The 19,276-nt window shown below is 38.4% G+C and overlaps 1 protein-coding gene across 1 annotated transcript; it reads left to right on the top strand.

Annotated features, from left to right (window-relative positions):
* Positions 1-9,288: 9,288 nt before the first annotated feature.
* Positions 9,289-15,565, top strand: LOC132194192 (mucin-2-like). Its single transcript, XM_059615333.1, has 3 exons — positions 9,289-9,478; positions 11,855-11,940; positions 12,648-15,565. The coding sequence occupies exons 1-3, from the start codon at positions 9,458-9,460 to the stop codon at positions 14,047-14,049; spliced, it is 1,509 nt and encodes a 502-aa protein (XP_059471316.1). The 5' UTR covers positions 9,289-9,457; the 3' UTR covers positions 14,050-15,565.
* The last annotated feature ends 3,711 nt before the right edge of the window (positions 15,566-19,276 follow it).

Genomic DNA, 19,276 nt, shown 5'->3' with positions numbered 1-19,276 from the left:
GCAAAAATTACAAATTTTACACATACCATAGAAAATTTATTCCAAGTAGTCAAGATAAATAAATTACTCGCATCATGAAGACCCTCTTATGCATTTAAATCCCATTTTTGCAACTCTTTTGGGCTTTTTAAATTTATTTGCTCCGCAGGCACATGCCAAAGTTAAAAAATACTGCGCTATTTTTATCATGAGATATAAAAATCTAGTGTGGGATTAATCGTGCGTGTGTGAGCTATAGTGTGCTGAAGGGCCGGCCGGCGGTTTTTGCTCTCTGGCAGAAAATGATTCGCTCTCACACGCGGCTACTACATGGGGTCGAAGACATTTTGGCCGTTGGTTCGCGCATCACTCTCACTCCAAGGTCTTCAACTTGCACCAATTTGATTGCCCATTTTCGCTGTGGGCTTGGTCACCACACCCTTTGCCAGCTGCTTCACTTTTCAGAGAGACGCGCCTCCTTGTTACTAGGCAGAAAGTTCGCGAATACGACGCAAAAGAAACCAAAAGATGATGCTCGAAAAAAGAGAAGAGGCTATAAAATTAAAACGGTATTATTTAGTTGCAAATTTATTTCAATAATTAATGAAAACAAAACGATTAATGAAACAAACTTCAAGCGTTGAAATCACCTCCTTGCTAAACGCAATAAGAAAAAGATATTTCAAGAAATGAAATATGATTTTAATTCAAATTAATATCGTGGGATAAAGTAATAAGGGCATTGAAGACACAAAATCTAAATTCTCTAAAAAAAAGAGCCATCAAAAAATAATTCTTCATTACATTGAGACTCACCTAGAGTAAAAAAGTTTTTAAAAAATGTTTTAACCCATCACTATACATGGAGGCTATTTTCTGAAAACGTGTCACCGTTTTCTTTTCACAATCAGTTAAATGGAAAAAAATACTAAAAATAAATTATTTGGTCTATTTAGTTTCAAATTATTTACTAATAAATGTCTTACCTTCTATAAAATGTTTTGCAATTAGTAGCCATAAATTTTTGCCTTTTCAAAACGGCAGCAATTAGCGAGTTAAAAACTGGTTGGAGCGTCTGGCAAAAACAAATCATAAAAAAATTATAGTTCTTTTTCCTCGTAATAACTTAAATATATGAGTAGAGTGTATATTTCAATATAACTTGCTTATCTCTCTCTGCATACATTTTTATCTTTTGCTTAATTGGAATAATGTGGGAAAAAATATTTGTATTTTCCAATTATGAAGCATCTAAAATCGAATACATCTATTTTCATTTAAACTTGGCTATGATTTTTAGTTAAATATAATTTGAGCTTGACCAAGAGCAGGGCCTTTGTTCGCTGTTCTCCAACATGAACATGCCGAGAGCCCCTCTACCTGCTTGGTCTCTGCTTAGACCTGACACCTGCAGGTATTGCGTAAAATTTCAACGGAGGCAAAATTCTCAACCTGATTCAAGAGAGGGAGCCGCGGTTGAATTCAAACGCAGAAATAACTCACGGATACATAATTTATTTTTTTTAATAAAAAGCAAGAGATTAAATTCACCGCCGTAAAAAGTGATGTTTGTGTTTTACGATTGGTCACGTGGAAAATCATCGCATTTTATGTGCAATTACGGAAAATGCCAGAATTAATTGAAAAAGCACAACTTCTGACTTCAAAGAAAAGCGATGCCGGTGTCTCAGGTGCTCCACGTGGAGTTTAAAATACAGCTCAAGAAGTGCATAATAGCTCAAGATCAGCGGGGCCATTATTTATAATTGAAAAATAAATTAACTTTAAATTTCACTTCCACATATTACAACTTTGCTACGAATTCCATCCTCCTACAGCTGGGTGTGTTGGACCGCAATCATCCTCTCTTTTTTACTCTTGATACATCCCAACAAAGGCGGATGAAATCATCAGAGTGTGTCCAAGAGATTATTTTGTTTTCTATAATTGGATTCTCCGCTTCAATGACCGTTACGATGCATGTTCTTTTTGTTTGTCAGCAGAAAGTAAATTGAATGCATAAATCCTGCGGTCAAGACCTTTCAGAGCCTTAATTCAGAAAATTTAAAAAAGAAGAAAACTCGCGGATATTGCTAATTTACGAGTGACACTGGAAAGAATCGTTGGATTGCACAAAAGTGATTTTCTGCTTTGAAATTGGATGCTGGCTGTATTTACCAACATGCAAGCAAATTTCCACAAGAAAAACAAGTTTTCTCCTCTTTTTTCGTTTTTGTTGGCCGCGAGCGAAATTACGGACTGGCAAGAAGTGCTAAAATTAAGTGGTCCCTCCTCGCACCGCAGGAAGATGAGTTGTCCCTTCTGGCAATATGCAACCCGCCTGTCAGTCTCTCCTCTACCGCGTGTTAGTGGAAGGAAGCTAATGATCGGAATCAAGGTGGACGAGGCATTGTAGAATTTTACGACGAAGGCTGCAATATAGATATTTTCCACCGCGTCAAATGCACATCTTCGCGGACGCTCTTCATGCGATATTACGGGCAATTACACTTCTTACAGAGCAGTAGCGTGTTACATATTTGCATCGTGAGCAATGCACATCAAGCCTAGTTATCCGTGAACACCTGCTATAGAAATAGAAAACCAGCAGCAGCGATATTGCAGTCGTTAGAATTAAGTGCGCACCTTTCGCGACTCATTGAGTGCGCGATAATTATTACTTTAATTGACAAAATACAGTAAATTAAGACAGTTTAATCGCGAATCTATTCAAGTGCGAAGTTTTATTAAATGGGTAGAAAACGGAGAACACATGATTTGTGGCCTAAAGTGCAAATAATCGTGTCAAGGGAGTTATGTGAAATACTGTAAATTGAATAATAAATTGTCTGTTTCTAACATGGTCATTTACCCAGATTACAGTTATTTGTTGATTTTTAAATAAATAAATTTTTTATTTAATTGATTTGTCAACTAAAAAATATTTATTATTGCGAAAGTGTCTCAAATTATTTATATCACTTAATTTAAATTTTAAGAAAGAAAAATTATAATGACTTTATTTTAAGTATATTTCGCAATTAAAAAATTTAATCACATTATTTTAAGCGGCATAAAATATAAATATTATGTTTAAAAATTTGGTTTGTGAATGAATTCATTCAAATTTGGTTCAAAACAATATTTATTAAAAAAAAAATCAGAATTCATCAATTATTATTAATTATAACATTTGGATAATTCACGAATGAAGGAGAATTGACCGTTTTTAAATATTAAGCTCCTTTAAAAGTGATGAAAAAGGTAGCATTAAAATTAAAAATTAAATACATCATTGTTCATATCGTAAATATAATAACTTGAAATAAATTTTCCGAGATGATAATGCAGAATATGAAATGTAAAATGATTTACAAGTGAAATTTGTTCACTTAATTTGAATCTGCGAGCATATTTCCTGCAAGATACATGTTGCAAGACCGTTTTTCCCTCGTTTTAATATCACTTCAATTCACCGCTGTCGATCGCGACTCATTTTTACATTCATTTTTCAAGCTACTGCGATTACAAGTCATGCTCTTGCCAATTTTGGTTTTACTGCCCCGACGCTGTGCAATCTCCGGGATAAAATATTGTCCAAACACCGACTCTTATACGACCGCTAATGACTAAATTTTGAAGCAACATGAAAAACCTGACTCGTAAGGATGCACTCAACGTCAGATTGTAAGTATCACACGGGCACATAAAATCTTAAACATCTCGATGCCAATCTCGCTTATAATTACACGGCTCCTTTGAATCTCTCCAGCCATAAATCAGCTCTGCGAAATTCAATCAAAGTGGAAACAAAAAAGCAATCTGTCTTGCTGAAAACGAGACGAAGAATCGAGGCGAGCATTGATTTGCATGTACCCGTTGACAGTAATTGCGCGCACTTGCACAACCGCGTGAACCGCGCCTGTCTCAATGAGAGGCTCATTAGTCGTTTTTCTCGGCCGTAAAGAAAGGGTTAGTTGGCTCGATCACGCCACGATGATATTTAATTCAAATAAAAGAGAGCCGGGTGGGCGAAAGTGTCGCATCTTCCCTGCTGCTCGTCGTCGGAGAGTGTCGTAATCGGAACGCGCTTTTGCCAACACGTGAAATGTGTAACGGCCGAGCCCGAGCGAATTAATTTCAGACGCGGCCAAACAACAACGTACACTTAATGTGATATTCATGTGCGTTAGCCGCCGCCTCGCACTCCGCTCTTCGCGTTAGGCAATCTTGCACTTTTACATTTATAGGTAAACGGTTTTCAGATTAAGTGCGGCGCCTCCGAGTCGCTCTCTGGGAAATTTTGGCACGAGGTTTCTGGGGTTTGCCACTTTTGCGTAGTTAATTGAGACATTATTTCACCCAGATTGGGTTCAAGTGCGCTAGTTTTAGGTTTCGTGCAATGATAATTGCCCCGTTGCCAACTGCAATAAAAATCATGACTAAATCATTTGTTGGAATAGTATCCTAATTGAATGTTTTATTTACATATAAAAATATTTTAATAATTTGCAAGGAGAATGAATCACCAAATAATACCTTCAAGATATTGAAAAATGTAACTGATGAAATAAATTTTGAATTCTGACTTCAAGTATTTAAAGCAAAAATTTTAACATCATTTTCTTTATTCTCTGTTTTTTGATATCTGTGCAGTTTATAATTAAAAATTAAGCGGAAGGTCATTTGCAAAGGAATTTTCATTGAGAATCAATGCAAAGTCGCTACACAAGCCTAAATAGCTGCGTCTCAGAACATCCTTCACGGAGAAGACATTTTCCTCCCTTTTCTTTACAATTTGCATAATAAAAAAAGTAATTCAACAAATAATCCTGCAGCATGTTAAAATAATGACACTCTGGACACACACAGAGTTGGCCTTAAGTGCCACGACAAGTGCAGAGCCTCCTTAAATTCTCCACGGAGGCGGAAAAATGCACACGCAATAAGGAGATAAGCCGACCGGAGTAATAATTTCCATCTCAAGTATTAAAGGAGTGCGCGCTGCGCGTGTTAATTTGAAATGCGGATTTCCAATTATTATATCCAGCTCTAAAAGAATACGTGCAGGCACGAGAGGATTTAAAAGATTTTGCATTTGCTTGTTGCTGGCGAGTCAAAGTGGAGGAATTCGCAGAAATTATATGTCCCTTTATGGTGTCCAAGGAGAGGCGTCGAGCTACGGTAATTAAGATAATTATTGTCAATAACTTTGCTGTCAATGACTCGAACTTGCTTTTTCTGGTCATGACTGAAGAGAACAATGTTATACAATCATCATTATTTAAGCTTTCAAACTTTCATTTTTTTTACCGTGTAATAAAAACATGAATTTTTCGTCTCTTTCTGATTGATATCTTGCTCGCCTTAGAATATAATACGATGGTGCTGGCCGCAGCGATTGCGACTTCGAGTGAACGTGATTTCCTTTGTCACTCTGGAGGAAGTGGGTTCGTGGGTGCGTGAGATGGCATTCGAGTTGGACACGTCTCTGGACGGTCACTTTCCCTCTGACCTGCCGCGACTCCCAGGAAATTAATTGCTTGCGCGAATTGGCTCTAAACCTAAAAATGCTACTTGCGAAACCAAAATATCGTTTCTTCCTCTACTTTTGCAATTATAAATATGCCTCACGCGGAAATGTTGAATGCTTAGCAAATTAATTATTTATTTTTACTGCAAAATGATAAAAAAAAAAATATTCAAAACTGTATAATTTGGAATACAAATAAATCATTCATTTAATATGAATGATTAAATTTTTTGATAAAAATTGAAATAAAAGCAATAAAAATATTTTTAAATCATGTTTATGATACAAAATTATTATTAAAAATAATTAAAACTAAAAAAAGCCCATCTAAAGAACAATCTTTCTATAAAAAAGCGTCAATTTTGAATTTTCATAGAATTCTCTTTAACTTTTATCGCTATATTTTTTTAACGTAACTTCGTGTAAAAATTAAATATTTTATCAACAATTTTATTCTAAATTTTTAAAACTAAGGGGTATAATAAATATATAATTAATAAAGGCTACAATCTGAATGAAAAATTAATTCTCTTGGTTCCTCTTCCCTGCATATTGTTAAAAACGTCTAAAGTAAACAACAGTAATCTTCTTTTATGAAATAGAATGAAAGCCGAAAAATGAATGAACGACAGTTGAGTAGAGGCGCGTTATTGGCGACCCCAAAAACGACATCCTTATTATTCGACCTGTCATTGTTATTTGTGTGAGAACCGTTTTGTATTTGAACATCTAGATTGGCTTGAATACAAAATAAAATTGCGTTCAGGCTGCATTATTTCCAGTTCATTCATTTTGTATTTTCCATTCTGCTTTTCTCGGAATCACCAGAGAAGCATCGCACATTTTAATGCAAAATATATCCCGTTGTTGTGACTTCCCCACATACCAATTTTCCCAGCTTGAATACGAACTCGGCGTAATTTCATTTGCATTGTTGTGTTGGCTCTCTATATTTTAAGCAGCTTGGGAGGAAAAGAAATAAAAATAAAAAGCGACAGGGCGAGGAGTTCTTTCTCTCTCTGGCCGTGATGATGTCGGCGCCGGTCGTGAGCACGGCCAGGACCAGAAAAGCAATTTCAGTCTCGCGTCTGCAGTGCAAAATAAAACGCGCTATAGCAATCACTCGCCGTCGTCGCAGACGCCGCCGTGATAAAGGAGGCAGGCGACTGACCCCGCAGCTTCCAACAGAGTGCGGTGCTCAAACAATGGAATAATGGCCTGCAAAGGAAGAAGACGACGTATCACGACCACCATTACAATTTTTCATTTTGCTGCACCTGTTATGCATCAACCACTAAAAACTTTTCACTTTCGATGTCAACGATCCCTTTTACTGCTTAACGTGTTTTTAAAAATTATGCTGTTTGGGAGCACAATATAATATTTTGAGAATGACGTGCAATTTAGAGATTCACTCTTTTCGAGAGTGTTCTAAATGAATTAAAATTAAAAAAATATTTATAAATTTAAAAAAATAAATAAATAAAAATGCTCAAAGGATGTTTGCAAAAGACTTTTTTTCTAAAAAAGATGAGCTTCAAGGCTCATTAAATTTATTTTACTTATGAAAAAGTAAAACGTCCTGTGTGTAAAGTCTGTCGGAGTGCCGGAATAGGGCCGAAAAGAACAAGGCCGAAAATGGCTGAGCAGAACAGGGCCGAAAAGGAATAGGGCCGAAAAGGAATAGGGCCGAAAAGGAACAAGGCCGAAATACCGGTGCAGACGAAATAGGAAGAACCGGTTTTTTAGGAAATCACCGCGATTACCGTGTTATGTCAACCCACCATCCCTACAAGAAACGGGACGTTTCGGGACACAAAAACTTTTATCGTCGTACTTTTAAGTCAAAGTAAGAATTATCTCAAATATTTAATTTATGGTAGGGAGGAATTTTTTATATTTAATGCAGTTTCATCCTATGGGAATTTTCTAAAATGTATTTTTTCATAAAACTGGCCCGACCAAAATTGATAAAAGTTTCACCAAATCACGTTCAGATCACCCCCAATTAAATAAATTAAATGGAAAAATAAAACCAATAGGTCAGCCGACATAAAAAATTTACATATTGATCTTATGGGAAAAGGTTGAGCAGTATTATATACAGAGTAATTATTATCATATGCTTCTCATTTATAGGAAAATTTTAAGTGAAAAATAGAAAAAACAATGATACCTCGCCATATTTGCCATACATATGAGTGATAAGTTTCCACGACAAATAATTTCTTTTAAGCTCATGGTTTCCGAGTTCCGATGCAGAATGTTTTTTTTAAAGAGATCAATATATCTTTATCTTGCGTTGTGTTGTCCCCCAAATTTCTGTGACTTTGTGATTATGTGTCTCGCCTAAAATGAAGATTTTTTGCCATATTGTCAAATCAATCAGTTTTTAAATTTTCAACTATTTTCCAATGCGAAACGGCCGCATGAAGGATTTTGGTATTGGCGTGCAAATGATTCTCGCTGAGACGCGCTCGCGGTTATCGGTTATTTTTCAGCTTTCGGCCTTGTTCCTTTTCGGCCCTATTCCTTTTCGGCCTTGTTCCGCTCAGCCGTTTTCGGCCTTGTTCTTTTCGGCCCTATTGCGGGACTCCAGTCTGTCTTAGCGTGTTATTTTACAAATTCGATACGTGGAAATAAAATTAAAATTTTGTCATCCAAAATATATGACGCAGTACAGATTATTAAAGACAGCAGCACCTGTAAATGCAAAAATTAAAACTTTCTTCTCTTAAAATAACCAAAATCTCAAAGTTTTTTTGAATGAAATTTTTACAAATTACAGTGAAACAAAATAAAGAAAATATTGAAATTTCGAAAAAAAAAATGTGTAAAATTTGAATGAAGTCTTAAAATTTTCAAAACCTTTATGAAATAGTGAAAAGACCTATAAAAGTAAGTCTCTAGTATTTTGAATCCAAAGATCCAATGTCGGAATGAGTTACGTATATAAATAAAATAAGAAAACAATTCACTAAACTGAATGCCAGCACTCGTCAATTATTTTTTATTTAATTAATTGATCAGCATAATGGCAAGACAATGTGCTGAGAGGGTAAATTTTTATTTTTTATTTAGTTTTTTAAAGTTTTTTTTAAGAACAAATATAACGAATATGGATAAAAAAATTATATAAATGGAAAAATAGAAAGTAAAATATTATAATTTAGTTTATTATTATTTTATAAAGCATCAATTTATTTAAAATAATGTTAAAAAATTTTGTACTTTTTGTTTGCATTTATACTAAAAAAAAAACTTAATAATATCCAATAATATCAGCAAACAATTTTTCTTTTTAGTATTGCATTATTATATTATTTTTGTTTTGTTTTGCATATTTCCTTAGAGAATTAAACATAATAAATTTTAATATTTTCAAATAAAACCATGGAATCAATGAATTATCTGAAATTAATTGATCACTCTTCAGTGCCTGGCATTAAATTTCGATTGCAAATTCATTACAATGACAGATCGCAGCCAATAATAATTACTCACAAGATCGTTGACAGCGCGCTTGCCATTATTTCGCAGTGAGTCCCCCCACGTGTGTGTCTAGGTTCCACCCAATTAAAAAACAAAGCGTATCCACACAATTATGCATTGCCAGTGGCGCCAGCAAATAACATCGAGTGTTGCCAAAATTGCACAGCAGTGATAACGCCGATTACAGAGGCGGCGTGAATGAGCGAAATGAAAGCTATTCCCCCTAATTACCCTTTTCACATGGCGTTAGCTGGGTATCATCAGGTAGGGACCATCAAGGTGGAGGGAAGGCCACATAAGCTGACGCCCTCAGGGAATTGGCTCATTCTACCTCAACACTTCTTTGCGTTTCTTGGAGGACAGGTTTGAAAGAGCTCACTCGCCGGTGCTCAACTCGACTTGCACGCACGGCAGGCAATAACACAGCGCTCATTGCAGAACCTGGTTGCAACCATGAGGCCCACAATTGTTTTGGTAAGATGCTTTTATTATTTTATTCACTTTTTAAATTTCCATAATATTATGCTGATTTTATATTTTAAATATTCATTTTCAAAACCTGCAATCGAAAATCAATCACCAACAAACACAATGAAACAATATTTTTTTGAAATTCAACAAGCGTACGTTTGTTTTAAATTGTAAATTAACTCAACAGTCCACTTTCAACGGATTTAAATTAATTGGCAGTTATAAAAATAAATGTTCAAGATTGATTTGGTCAGTCAGCAACAACAGGTTCTTGGGAAAAGAAGTTTTCGCATCGCCTCTGACAATGCAGTTAATTTTATTTCTTTTTAAGGTCTGCATGTTTTTTTTTATTAAGGAACAGAAAGGGAACTTGAATTTTTCTATAATTACTGATAATCATCTACAATTTTGGGAGTAAGATTTACGAGCGCGGCTTTGGTTTGTTTTTGTTTAACTTTTTCCGGCTCCATTCTCTCAAGTCCACACACTCGCTGTGTATAATGTCATGCTTGGACGCTGATGATCGATGGCGTTAGCAGGCAGGTTACAATTTATATTACATACATATATTTTTTATCATCTGCAGTTAAGTGCTCCACCCTGTAGTGCGTATAAAATCAAATTCAAGGTAGTCCACTCATCAGAATCAGATATTTAAAAAAAAAAAGAGCGCCTCGTCATCAGAGATGATCAAAATTAAGTTTTAGCTAATTTTTTTTTCGGATCTTCGAACAGAAATAGTGAAAGAACGAGTGACAAGGAGCAAGTTTAATTTATGCAAATTATGTTCGCCAAGTTTGAAACACAAGTGATGCAGCTCATTGTCTGTCAGCGCAGAGAGGTGTATACCGTTGTATTTAACAGCGAATTAGCTCATTTCATGGCCACGTCAGGTCATTCAATGGAGAGAGAGAATAAAAGACACGCACACGAGGCAGGTGACACTGCCTTGGTGGAGGCGGAAATGTAAAGAGCTAAAGGAGCTTGTTTATCAGATCAGGAAAATTCGGGTTCTTTTTTCTTTCAATTACACACATATGGGCATCAATAAAATAAACCAGTTTTTAAATTTATTCTTTTTTACTATTTTTTTTAATAGGGATTCAAATTAAAAAATAATTTTACTTAAAAGGTCTGCTTTTTATTGAAATTTTTTTGCACTTTGCGGCAGTAGCACTTGCCAAAGGCACAGCCAATTAATTTTCTGCAGATGCTGCTTTCCGAGAGAGGCATAACAAGTTGTTAAAACGAGCGTGAAAGAATTGCAGCCGAGCTTTTGTATATAATTATATGTATTTTGGTAACGCGGTTTGCTGGGTAGTAACCACAAGAGAGAGCATTACCAGGGTATGTGAAGGACAGAGAAACAGGATTCAAAGTATTTGGTCAGCTGGGAATACGGAGGAAACTTGAATGCTGTATAAATAAAAGAGATAAAACACCGTGCTCTGTCGCGAGAGGACATTTGATTCTTGCACTCTTTCCATTAATATCAAAACATTTGCATCGTAAATTTTTATATATCACGAGTTGACAAGTCGAACGCGAGAAAAGTCACAAACCGCGAATGTGATATGTTTAAAAGATCATTTTCTATCGAACTGATATATATTTTTTTTTCATTCGCGTTTCTATTCCAGACATGCGTGCCCATTCGCGTTAGCCAGAGTGGGACACGACGATGACTTAAAAAATCGCATTACATAAAAACTACACGGTTGGCACTTTGATGAGCGCCCCGCCGGACCTGTGCCAAGAGAAGGTGTACTGGCATTCTGATAAGGAAACTAAATGGAACACGGTTGCATAAGTCGGCCCAGTCTAATATAAAATTGGCCACGAAAGTGTCACAAATCGTGTGTAATCGCTGACTAATGCGCCTCATTTGCCAAAAAGCGCGCGGTCGCACATCATTTCACAACAAAAGTGTTATAAAGCGTTTGATCTGATTAAAAGTATAAATTACTTTACATAAAAGTTGCTCAATATGCAGATGGGAAGACTGCATTTTATTAATTGATAAGCGATCACTCCTGATTTGGTATTGCAAGGAATACCAACTCATATTGATATTATACTGTATGAGAATATTTTTTCACGCTCTGCAAAATAAGTGATAAATTTTTATGACAACCTCGCCTACGAACGGGTTATTGACTGAAGAAAAGTTAATTTAAATTCTCAGCAAGTACATTTTTATTAATGTTGCTTAATTTACGTGATGAAAAATATTGATTCTGCAAACCGATTTGAATTTCATTATTTGGTGTCGCGATTTAGCGTCGTTTCCGCACGAACTTAAATAATTGAATTAAGAGTACCATTAGCATATTTTAACAATGCAAGTGACGCAGGACTCATTTTTCAAAATGTTCTCAGGCAAGTGCCATTGTCGCCGCAGTGCTCATTCTGGATGCAGCGCACGCCAGACCCTCTGCTGAAGTTGCCCTATCTGGCGGATACAGGTGAGATTTGTGGAAATTCCTTCATCACTTCTACATACAGAGCGTAAAACACACAAGTTCATATGCAAATCAGTTTAAAAATAAACTTTTTATTTATAATGCTATGCGCGGATGGTGAGAGAGAATGAATGCTGAGTACTTTTGATGGCTTGAATGGGGCACGAGGTCGCTACTCTTCTAATGACAATCTCGACTCTTTCACGCAAACAACATCTTTAAAAATCATCATATTTATTTTTATCTTTTTAGGAGTCAAACACAAAAATTGGTTGCATGCACAAACACAATTTTTTTATTCAAAATAACTCTGCTTTTAATTTTTTGGGCTTTGGTTTTTTTTAATGGATTGGATTTAATTAAAAGAAAAAAATTATTATTTAAATTAAATTGTTGAAGAAAATTTAAATTAAATTATTATTATTATAATATTATAAAAATAAGAAATTAAGCAGCACAAACAAAATGATGTTGCGACGACTATTGACCGACAACTTAGCACCTGTTTGAGAGATTATGTAGAGCACGCACTTCTTCCACATGACCCGCCGCACAATCCTTAAGTCTAAGGTAAGACTCTCCAAAGGAGGAAAGCGACCTCGACAGATTGAGTGAGATATGCTTCAATGCGCGACAACTGCACCGCACCTCCACCACTTGTCTTCTTATGTTCTTCTTGCTGAAGTTTAAACTCTCTTCCTGTCTTGCAGTTACAACCCTCCGAACGGCTTACGCTTAAACTATCTGCCCCAAAGGCGGTACGACTCTCGCGCCAGGGCAGCCGGAGAGGTCACCATCGAACGCGTACCACTCCGTCTGGTCCATCAGAGCATCGAGCAGCACCACCGCCCACACTTCCACGTCCACCCCAGCGGCCCCGCCCGCCGAGGCCCCTTCAACTTCCCCACCGGACGCCATCACGAACCCTATCAACGCTTCGTCTTCCCTTCGGCCGGAGGATCGCCCTTCCCCAGAAACGACCTCGCCAGGGATCAGTACCAACGTAACGAATACCACCAGTATGCCGAGCAGAAAAATGACTTTTTGAAGGCACCACCACCCTCTGCCCCGTCCACAGGCTACACTTACGACAGGCCGGCTGTCACTCTGACAACCACGGAAGCCGCCCCCGTCACTACCACCACCCCTGAACCAACTACCACGATCCCTGAGCACGAGAAACCACGCATCACCATCGCAATCAGCAAGTCCACTGTGATCCACACTGGCAAGGGCAGCTACCAAATCGATGAGAAAACCGGCAAACCCAAACCGATCATTGCCGAGGCGCACAGTTACGCCGGTTTGCCCGAACCGTCCTCCACCCCCAAAACGGTGGAGGGTGATAACTTGACAGGCGAAGGAACCGGAAACTTCCCTATCATCACCAGGGGCACCCCTCCCAAGAACGAGGAGCCCATCACCGAAAGCGAGGACCCCATTACTGAGAGCGAAGTCGCCACGACGACTGAAAATTCAGACACGACCACCCCTAACCCTGCCAACCCCAGCGACTCCTCTCCCTTTTCAACCTCGTGGCCGCTCACGGGACAGCAGTCATACTCTGTGATCGCCCCTGGACAGGCGCAGTTTGTCTCTTTGGGACACGTCAACCCCGGCGTCGTCGCCTTTTCGCAGAACAACCTTGTGCCCGCCTACATCCAGCCCGAGATCGCGCACCCCACCTACAGAAGCGCCTACCACCCCTTCGCCCCGGCCGCCACCTATTACTACCAGCCGTACCAGCACCTGCTTTCGCCCTTCACCAATTTCATTGAGTACGCGCCCTCGGAAGACCTTTGCAAGGGAAAGGTTATCCCTGAGGCCGCAGCCCCCGCCATCGAGCCCGTAGGCAAATCCGACCTTCCGCCAGCTCCCGTGGCCAAAGAGGGAAGACTAGTCATCACCAAGGGCGGAATCGCCATCGCCGGCCCAGGTGGAATTGCCGACTCCGGCGAGGGCGGCACCTCGATTGTGGGCCCCGGCGGCACCGCTTACTCCAGCCCAAATGGAGTGTCCGTCGTTGGACCTGGAGGAAAAGTGGTCATGCAGGCTGACGGCACGGAGAGGATCCTCGCCAGAGGCCCCATTGTGTATTTCCATCAGGCATAAACGAATGAATTTTAGCCTCGATTATGAAAAGACTTGCTTAGTTATAATATAATTTGATTAGTCCAACGACAACGGCATGAGTGCTTTTTTAAGGCGAGCTCTCTGCTAGAATTTGTTATGTTGGTTGTTAAATTGTTACCGAAATGATGTTTGAATGTTGATTATTTGAACAATTGTATAGTATTTTCATAAGTTACTAATTAAAACACAATCATTTTATCAATTTTACACGTATTTTTGCCGTATCTTATCATCCTAAAATTTTTGAAGACTTAAAATGATAATTATATTTTAAACTTTAATTTTAACTACCAAAATTAAAAATGTTTAATGTTTAAAAAAAAAGTAAGGTGTCTGTTATATTTTCCATTTATTTTCTTATTTAAATCTCGAATTAAGTAACAGGATGTGCAATGCACTTTTATAAAATAAAAGCATTTTGCTTGTGCAGTGATACATGCAGAACTGTCGTAAAGCCTGTTCGCCTTATCAGATCTTAGTCTTCAAAAATTTTAATACCCCATCATCCATTATGAAACATTTTATTATACTGTGCAACAATGCGCCCACATTTTATTATACATTTGTACACATATTTGCATGTTCAAGTCGCTATGATTACCAGCAAAAACTTGCCGAGCATGTTAATGCACATACACAATACAACATCTCCCTGTGATCTTGATAAAGGATGGTTCACATTAATCTTTTTTACGGCAGGCATTTATTTGAGCTTTTAATTTTAACTCACCAGTCAAGCTGGCCGGTCCATTAATCAAAGCGCGCTACACAGTATCCCCGTGCTGAGTTTGCAAAAAAAAAAAATGCAAATATTATTATAATCGCCACTAGCTAGAATAACTGTACTTTTTGTGCTAGCAAAAAAACAACTGACGGATAGAATTTATCATGTGATTTTTTTTCTCTTGTATTGTTTATTAAGCGCAAGCATATAATATAAATATGTATATTTGCGTCTTGAGGAAACTCGCAATAAAATGTTAAATTTATGTTGAGATGGTTTATTTGCCAATTCCATCGATTTGTCACAGATGCCAACAAATATGAGACAATCGCACCGCTTCTCTTTGTCTTGCGCAAATTAATGCGTGCATGAGCATTGAAATGGTTCATTTGCATTTGAGTCGACGGTAATAATATTCTTTGTATCGAATAAAACGCATTTCATGCAATTCCATAAAAATAAAATGTATGCAAGCGGAAAAATAGTTAGCAACATTATAATAAATTGCGAGTTTGATCTTGTTGTAAAATATTCCATTGCAGGAAGAGCGAAAAATTCAGGTGATTTGTTTTCCATTACAAATTCTCAATGTTGCATGCCACTTTTCACGAGAAGCACAATATATAATTATAAGCACGTCTACTGCAAGATTATGGCATTAATTGATGGCGTCGCTTGGCACTCTCTGCCGGAAAACTTTAATATTTGCCACTTGATTCCTTTTCAGCTTCTGTATTCGTCATTTTTAAAACGCAGTATTTTTTTTAAAAATAAATAAATATGTTAAAATAATAATTTTTTTTAAATACCTTGATTACTTTTTAAATTTTAGTTTTATCTTGTATGTTTTGGTTTTTGCTTTTCCCTTGATTTTTTCTTTTGTAGGTTGACGTGTATAGTAGAAAAAAAAACACAAGTAACTCTGCTTGTCGCATGTTGAACTAGTTTGTAGACCTTGGCATCCTTGGTGTTAAATGCGTCTCTAACTCATCTACACCGCACATAAAAATACTGACTGACCTCCACTGAATGCAGTTTTCGTCCCGTATAGATTCAACCCCGAGCAAGAATCGACCAAACTGGGCCCAGAACCTCGCGAGGCTGACCAGGATATCGTTGAAATCTCCGCCCTGGAGGATTCAGAGCCCTACGGCGCCCTGAAATTGGCCCTTGAACCCGAAAGGTTGGAAAACGAAGCGCCGTACGACGAACTGGACGTTTTGCAAAACGACAAAAACACCGAGAATAATGATGATTCCGAGGATGATTTAAAACCGTACGGCGCCCTGAAACAAGCCAAGGAAATCGAGGCCTCGCTGCAACCCTACGGCGCCCTGAAAATCGCTGTGGCCGAAGAACCGTGGGGTGCCCTGAAAGTGTCCATCGCCATCGCCGAAAAGGAGAGAAAGGCGTCCGAGAGGTTGTTAGTCGACAGGCAGAGCATTGAAATCGCAGCCACATCCGAACCGGACACCGACATAATCGAAGTGAACGACCAACCTAAGGAAGGGGAGGCCAGGGCGCCGACTACCCTGGTGCTCCGACCCTACGCAAAAGCCGTGGCCGGTGCTGGAGGAACCGCGATCGCCGCCCCTGAATCGAGGGCAGTCACTGCACACCCCGGCGACGTGGTCATTTTTGAGCCGGAGACGATTGCCCTGGCCGGACCTGGAGGCAGGGCGGTAGCCCGAGCGACCTTGATCATCGATTCCACTTATTAAAGATCAAACGATTTCAAATTTCATCTCGCGCATTATATGCAAAACCAAAAACGAATTACTAGCCGCTGCTCACAGTGAATGACGATTGTGATTATTTTAATCTCCAAGATGGAATGTCTATTCTTGAGGAGAGTTGAACCGGTTTTCACACCTTAGGTGCCATGTATAGAGTTTGCGTGTTTAAAAAAATAAAACCTCTGCTACGCTTCATCCTTCAGAATTATATCACGCGTGTCTGTTTGCTCTTCTTTCACACTATAAATACACGCAGCTTTGGTTTCACTCTCATTTTTCCGCTTTGTGTACTAACATTTTGAGAAAAAAAAAATTATTATTGATGCTAGTTCTGTGAAGAGATCGAGTTGCGAGTGGGACAAACAAGCTCCTTTCCACAGTTCAATAGTTTTTCAGGTTAATTTTGCATCATGATAGTTATTATTACATTTTTTCGCCTACTCAAAATGATTTATTCATTAGTTTTTAATTCATTTCATATTAAAAGTCCTTATTTCTTTTCATGATGACAGGATAATTTAATTAACTCGCCTCATCAAATTAAAAGGCATTTAATGCTGCAATTAATTTTTGTCATTCATCTCTTTTTTAAATTGTCGTGGGATTAGGAACCCATGCATGTAAGACAAAACTTAACAAATGAGAGTAAAAATAAAAGGATCAAATGTCAGGTTTAAAAAAATTGTCCAAATCTACAGAGGCGGCCGGCAGTTCTACTACTACCCGTACCCACTCACCATCTCGAGCGCACCGGCGGGCCCACCAATCTTCTTGTACCCCGCAGGGCCACCCCAGGGAGGCGAGCAACCGCCAGGCGAAGACCTTGAGTCGACGGAGATCCGCCCGCCGCCCCCAGGAGCGTCGGTGGCTGAGGCACAACCCGTGGGCATCGCTATCGCAGGACCAGGTGGCGTGGCCGCTGCCCAGCCCATCGGCCAGGCCGTCGTTGGCCCCGGTGGGTTGGCCATCGCCCGCCCTATTGGCACTGCCGTGGCCGGTGTCCCGGGGGTGTCCGGAGTGCCCAGCGGCCAAGGTGGGGCAGGACGCCCCCCTACCGTGGAGGCGGAGGAGCCGCCCAAGATCACCATCTACTACACCCCCGGTCTGCAGCCCTACTACGTCTTGAACGGACGCCGTCACTGAAATGAACGGGATTTTTAAGGGCTGGGGATGACAAGGGTAGACTTTTTCTAATCAAAACTTGGTGACTGCTCAACGAATCAAACTTTCCTGCCATGACATTTTTGCTATAATGGATTTTTTATTTTTCCTTTTTAATTTATTTTATACACAAAAATGAGATCTGATTTTAATAAAAACTCGTCTGACTTGCATTTTTACAATTTTGTGTGTATTTCTTCTCACTCGATTTAATTGAATAAGAAAAATAATGAAAAAAGCTGCAACCTGCAGTTCAAACATGCTTGGCAGGAGGCATAAGTTTCTGAATTATTTAGTTTTTTGTTGATTCGTATTGATATTGAACAACCTTCATTGCTACATTTCTGCTGGTTTGCTGTAACAAATTAACATTTATCAGGGATGTCAGGATTTCTTGTTTCTTTAAATGAATATTTACATTAGATAATTCAACAATATTAAAGTTCATGTACATTCATTGACCTCAATCAAAAGTTAAGGTGTTGACTAAATCTCCATTAGATTAATTACATAAGTGATTAGGGTAATAAGGATCTCTCTAATTTGTAGAAATTTTGATTAAATCAAATATTTGAATCATTCAACTATGGCAAGGATAGACTTTTTAATGTAAAAACAATAATTCAACTGAATTAAACTTACAAGACAATTTAAATGATAAAAAAAAAAAATTAAAAAAGTTGAGATTTAATATTTATATGAAATAATTAAAAACACAATGTAATAGTTTTAGTTATATAATATGAATTTTGTTATTATCAGTAGTAACAGTCGTTAAACGTAATTTGTATGTACAATTATTAAGTAAAATGAAAATAAGCAGAAAATCTCAACTTGATTGGAATTGAGGTGGCGTTGAGTGGACGGCATAAAACTGGTTGGCCGAAATTTAAAGAGAAGAAATTTTTGGCGGTCGCTTGATTGGTATGCGGAGATTCTGCAGTTGACGTTATTTCCCATCTCGCAAAATTGGCAGATTGGCAGCGGATCCCTTGGCAATTAATCTTTGTAGGGCAACAAGGTCTCGGCACGAGGTGACTGTCAAATAGGAGCCCAAACGCGGCGTGATGTAACAAACGTGAGCTAAATGCTGTTATATCATTTACAAGCAACAACAAATTGCACTCTGATGATACAAAAAAAAATATGGCAAAACTGTACTTGCTTTATTGGCGCACTTTGCTTTACAATAGAGACGCGTATATTTCCATACCGTCAAATTTTGCATAGAGATTGAAGCGCCATTGTTGTTATATGCCGGTCGAGCTGGCCCGAATTTCGCAACACCTGGGCCGTTTGAACAAATTCTGAATGCTCGCAATCAGAATCGCCGCTTCCAGCAGAGCCCAGGCATTATGTGTAATGATAATAATGACTTTATTATCCCCAATGGAAATATATATTTGGTTTTTTGCGCCCGTCAAAGCTGCTAGGTGGTCTCTTTCGACGCACAAAGGCTTATTCAATCGCAACTCGCAGCCGGCGATGTGTGGCCCGTGAAATTATTTAATTCCTCTGCCGCCGCTATTGATACTTACACACAACCGTGTTATTAGTGTTTCGTCATTCAGAAGTCTGAATGTGT

The sequence above is a fragment of the Neocloeon triangulifer genome, unplaced genomic scaffold, assembly GCF_031216515.1.
Source record: "Neocloeon triangulifer isolate White Clay Creek 2 clone unplaced genomic scaffold, ASM3121651v1 ptg000006l, whole genome shotgun sequence".
Lineage (NCBI taxonomy): Eukaryota > Metazoa > Arthropoda > Insecta > Ephemeroptera > Baetidae > Neocloeon > Neocloeon triangulifer.
This window is presented reverse-complemented; position numbering and strand designations above follow the sequence as displayed.

Coding starts and splice junctions, on each gene's coding strand:
- LOC132194192 (XM_059615333.1), top strand. CDS start 9,458: ATGAGGCCCACAATTGTTTTG. Junction 9,479..11,854: donor TGAGGCCCACAATTGTTTTG/GTAAGATGCTTT, acceptor AAATGTTCTCAG/GCAAGTGCCATTGTCGCCGC. Junction 11,941..12,647: donor GCCCTATCTGGCGGATACAG/GTGAGATTTGTG, acceptor CCTGTCTTGCAG/TTACAACCCTCCGAACGGCT.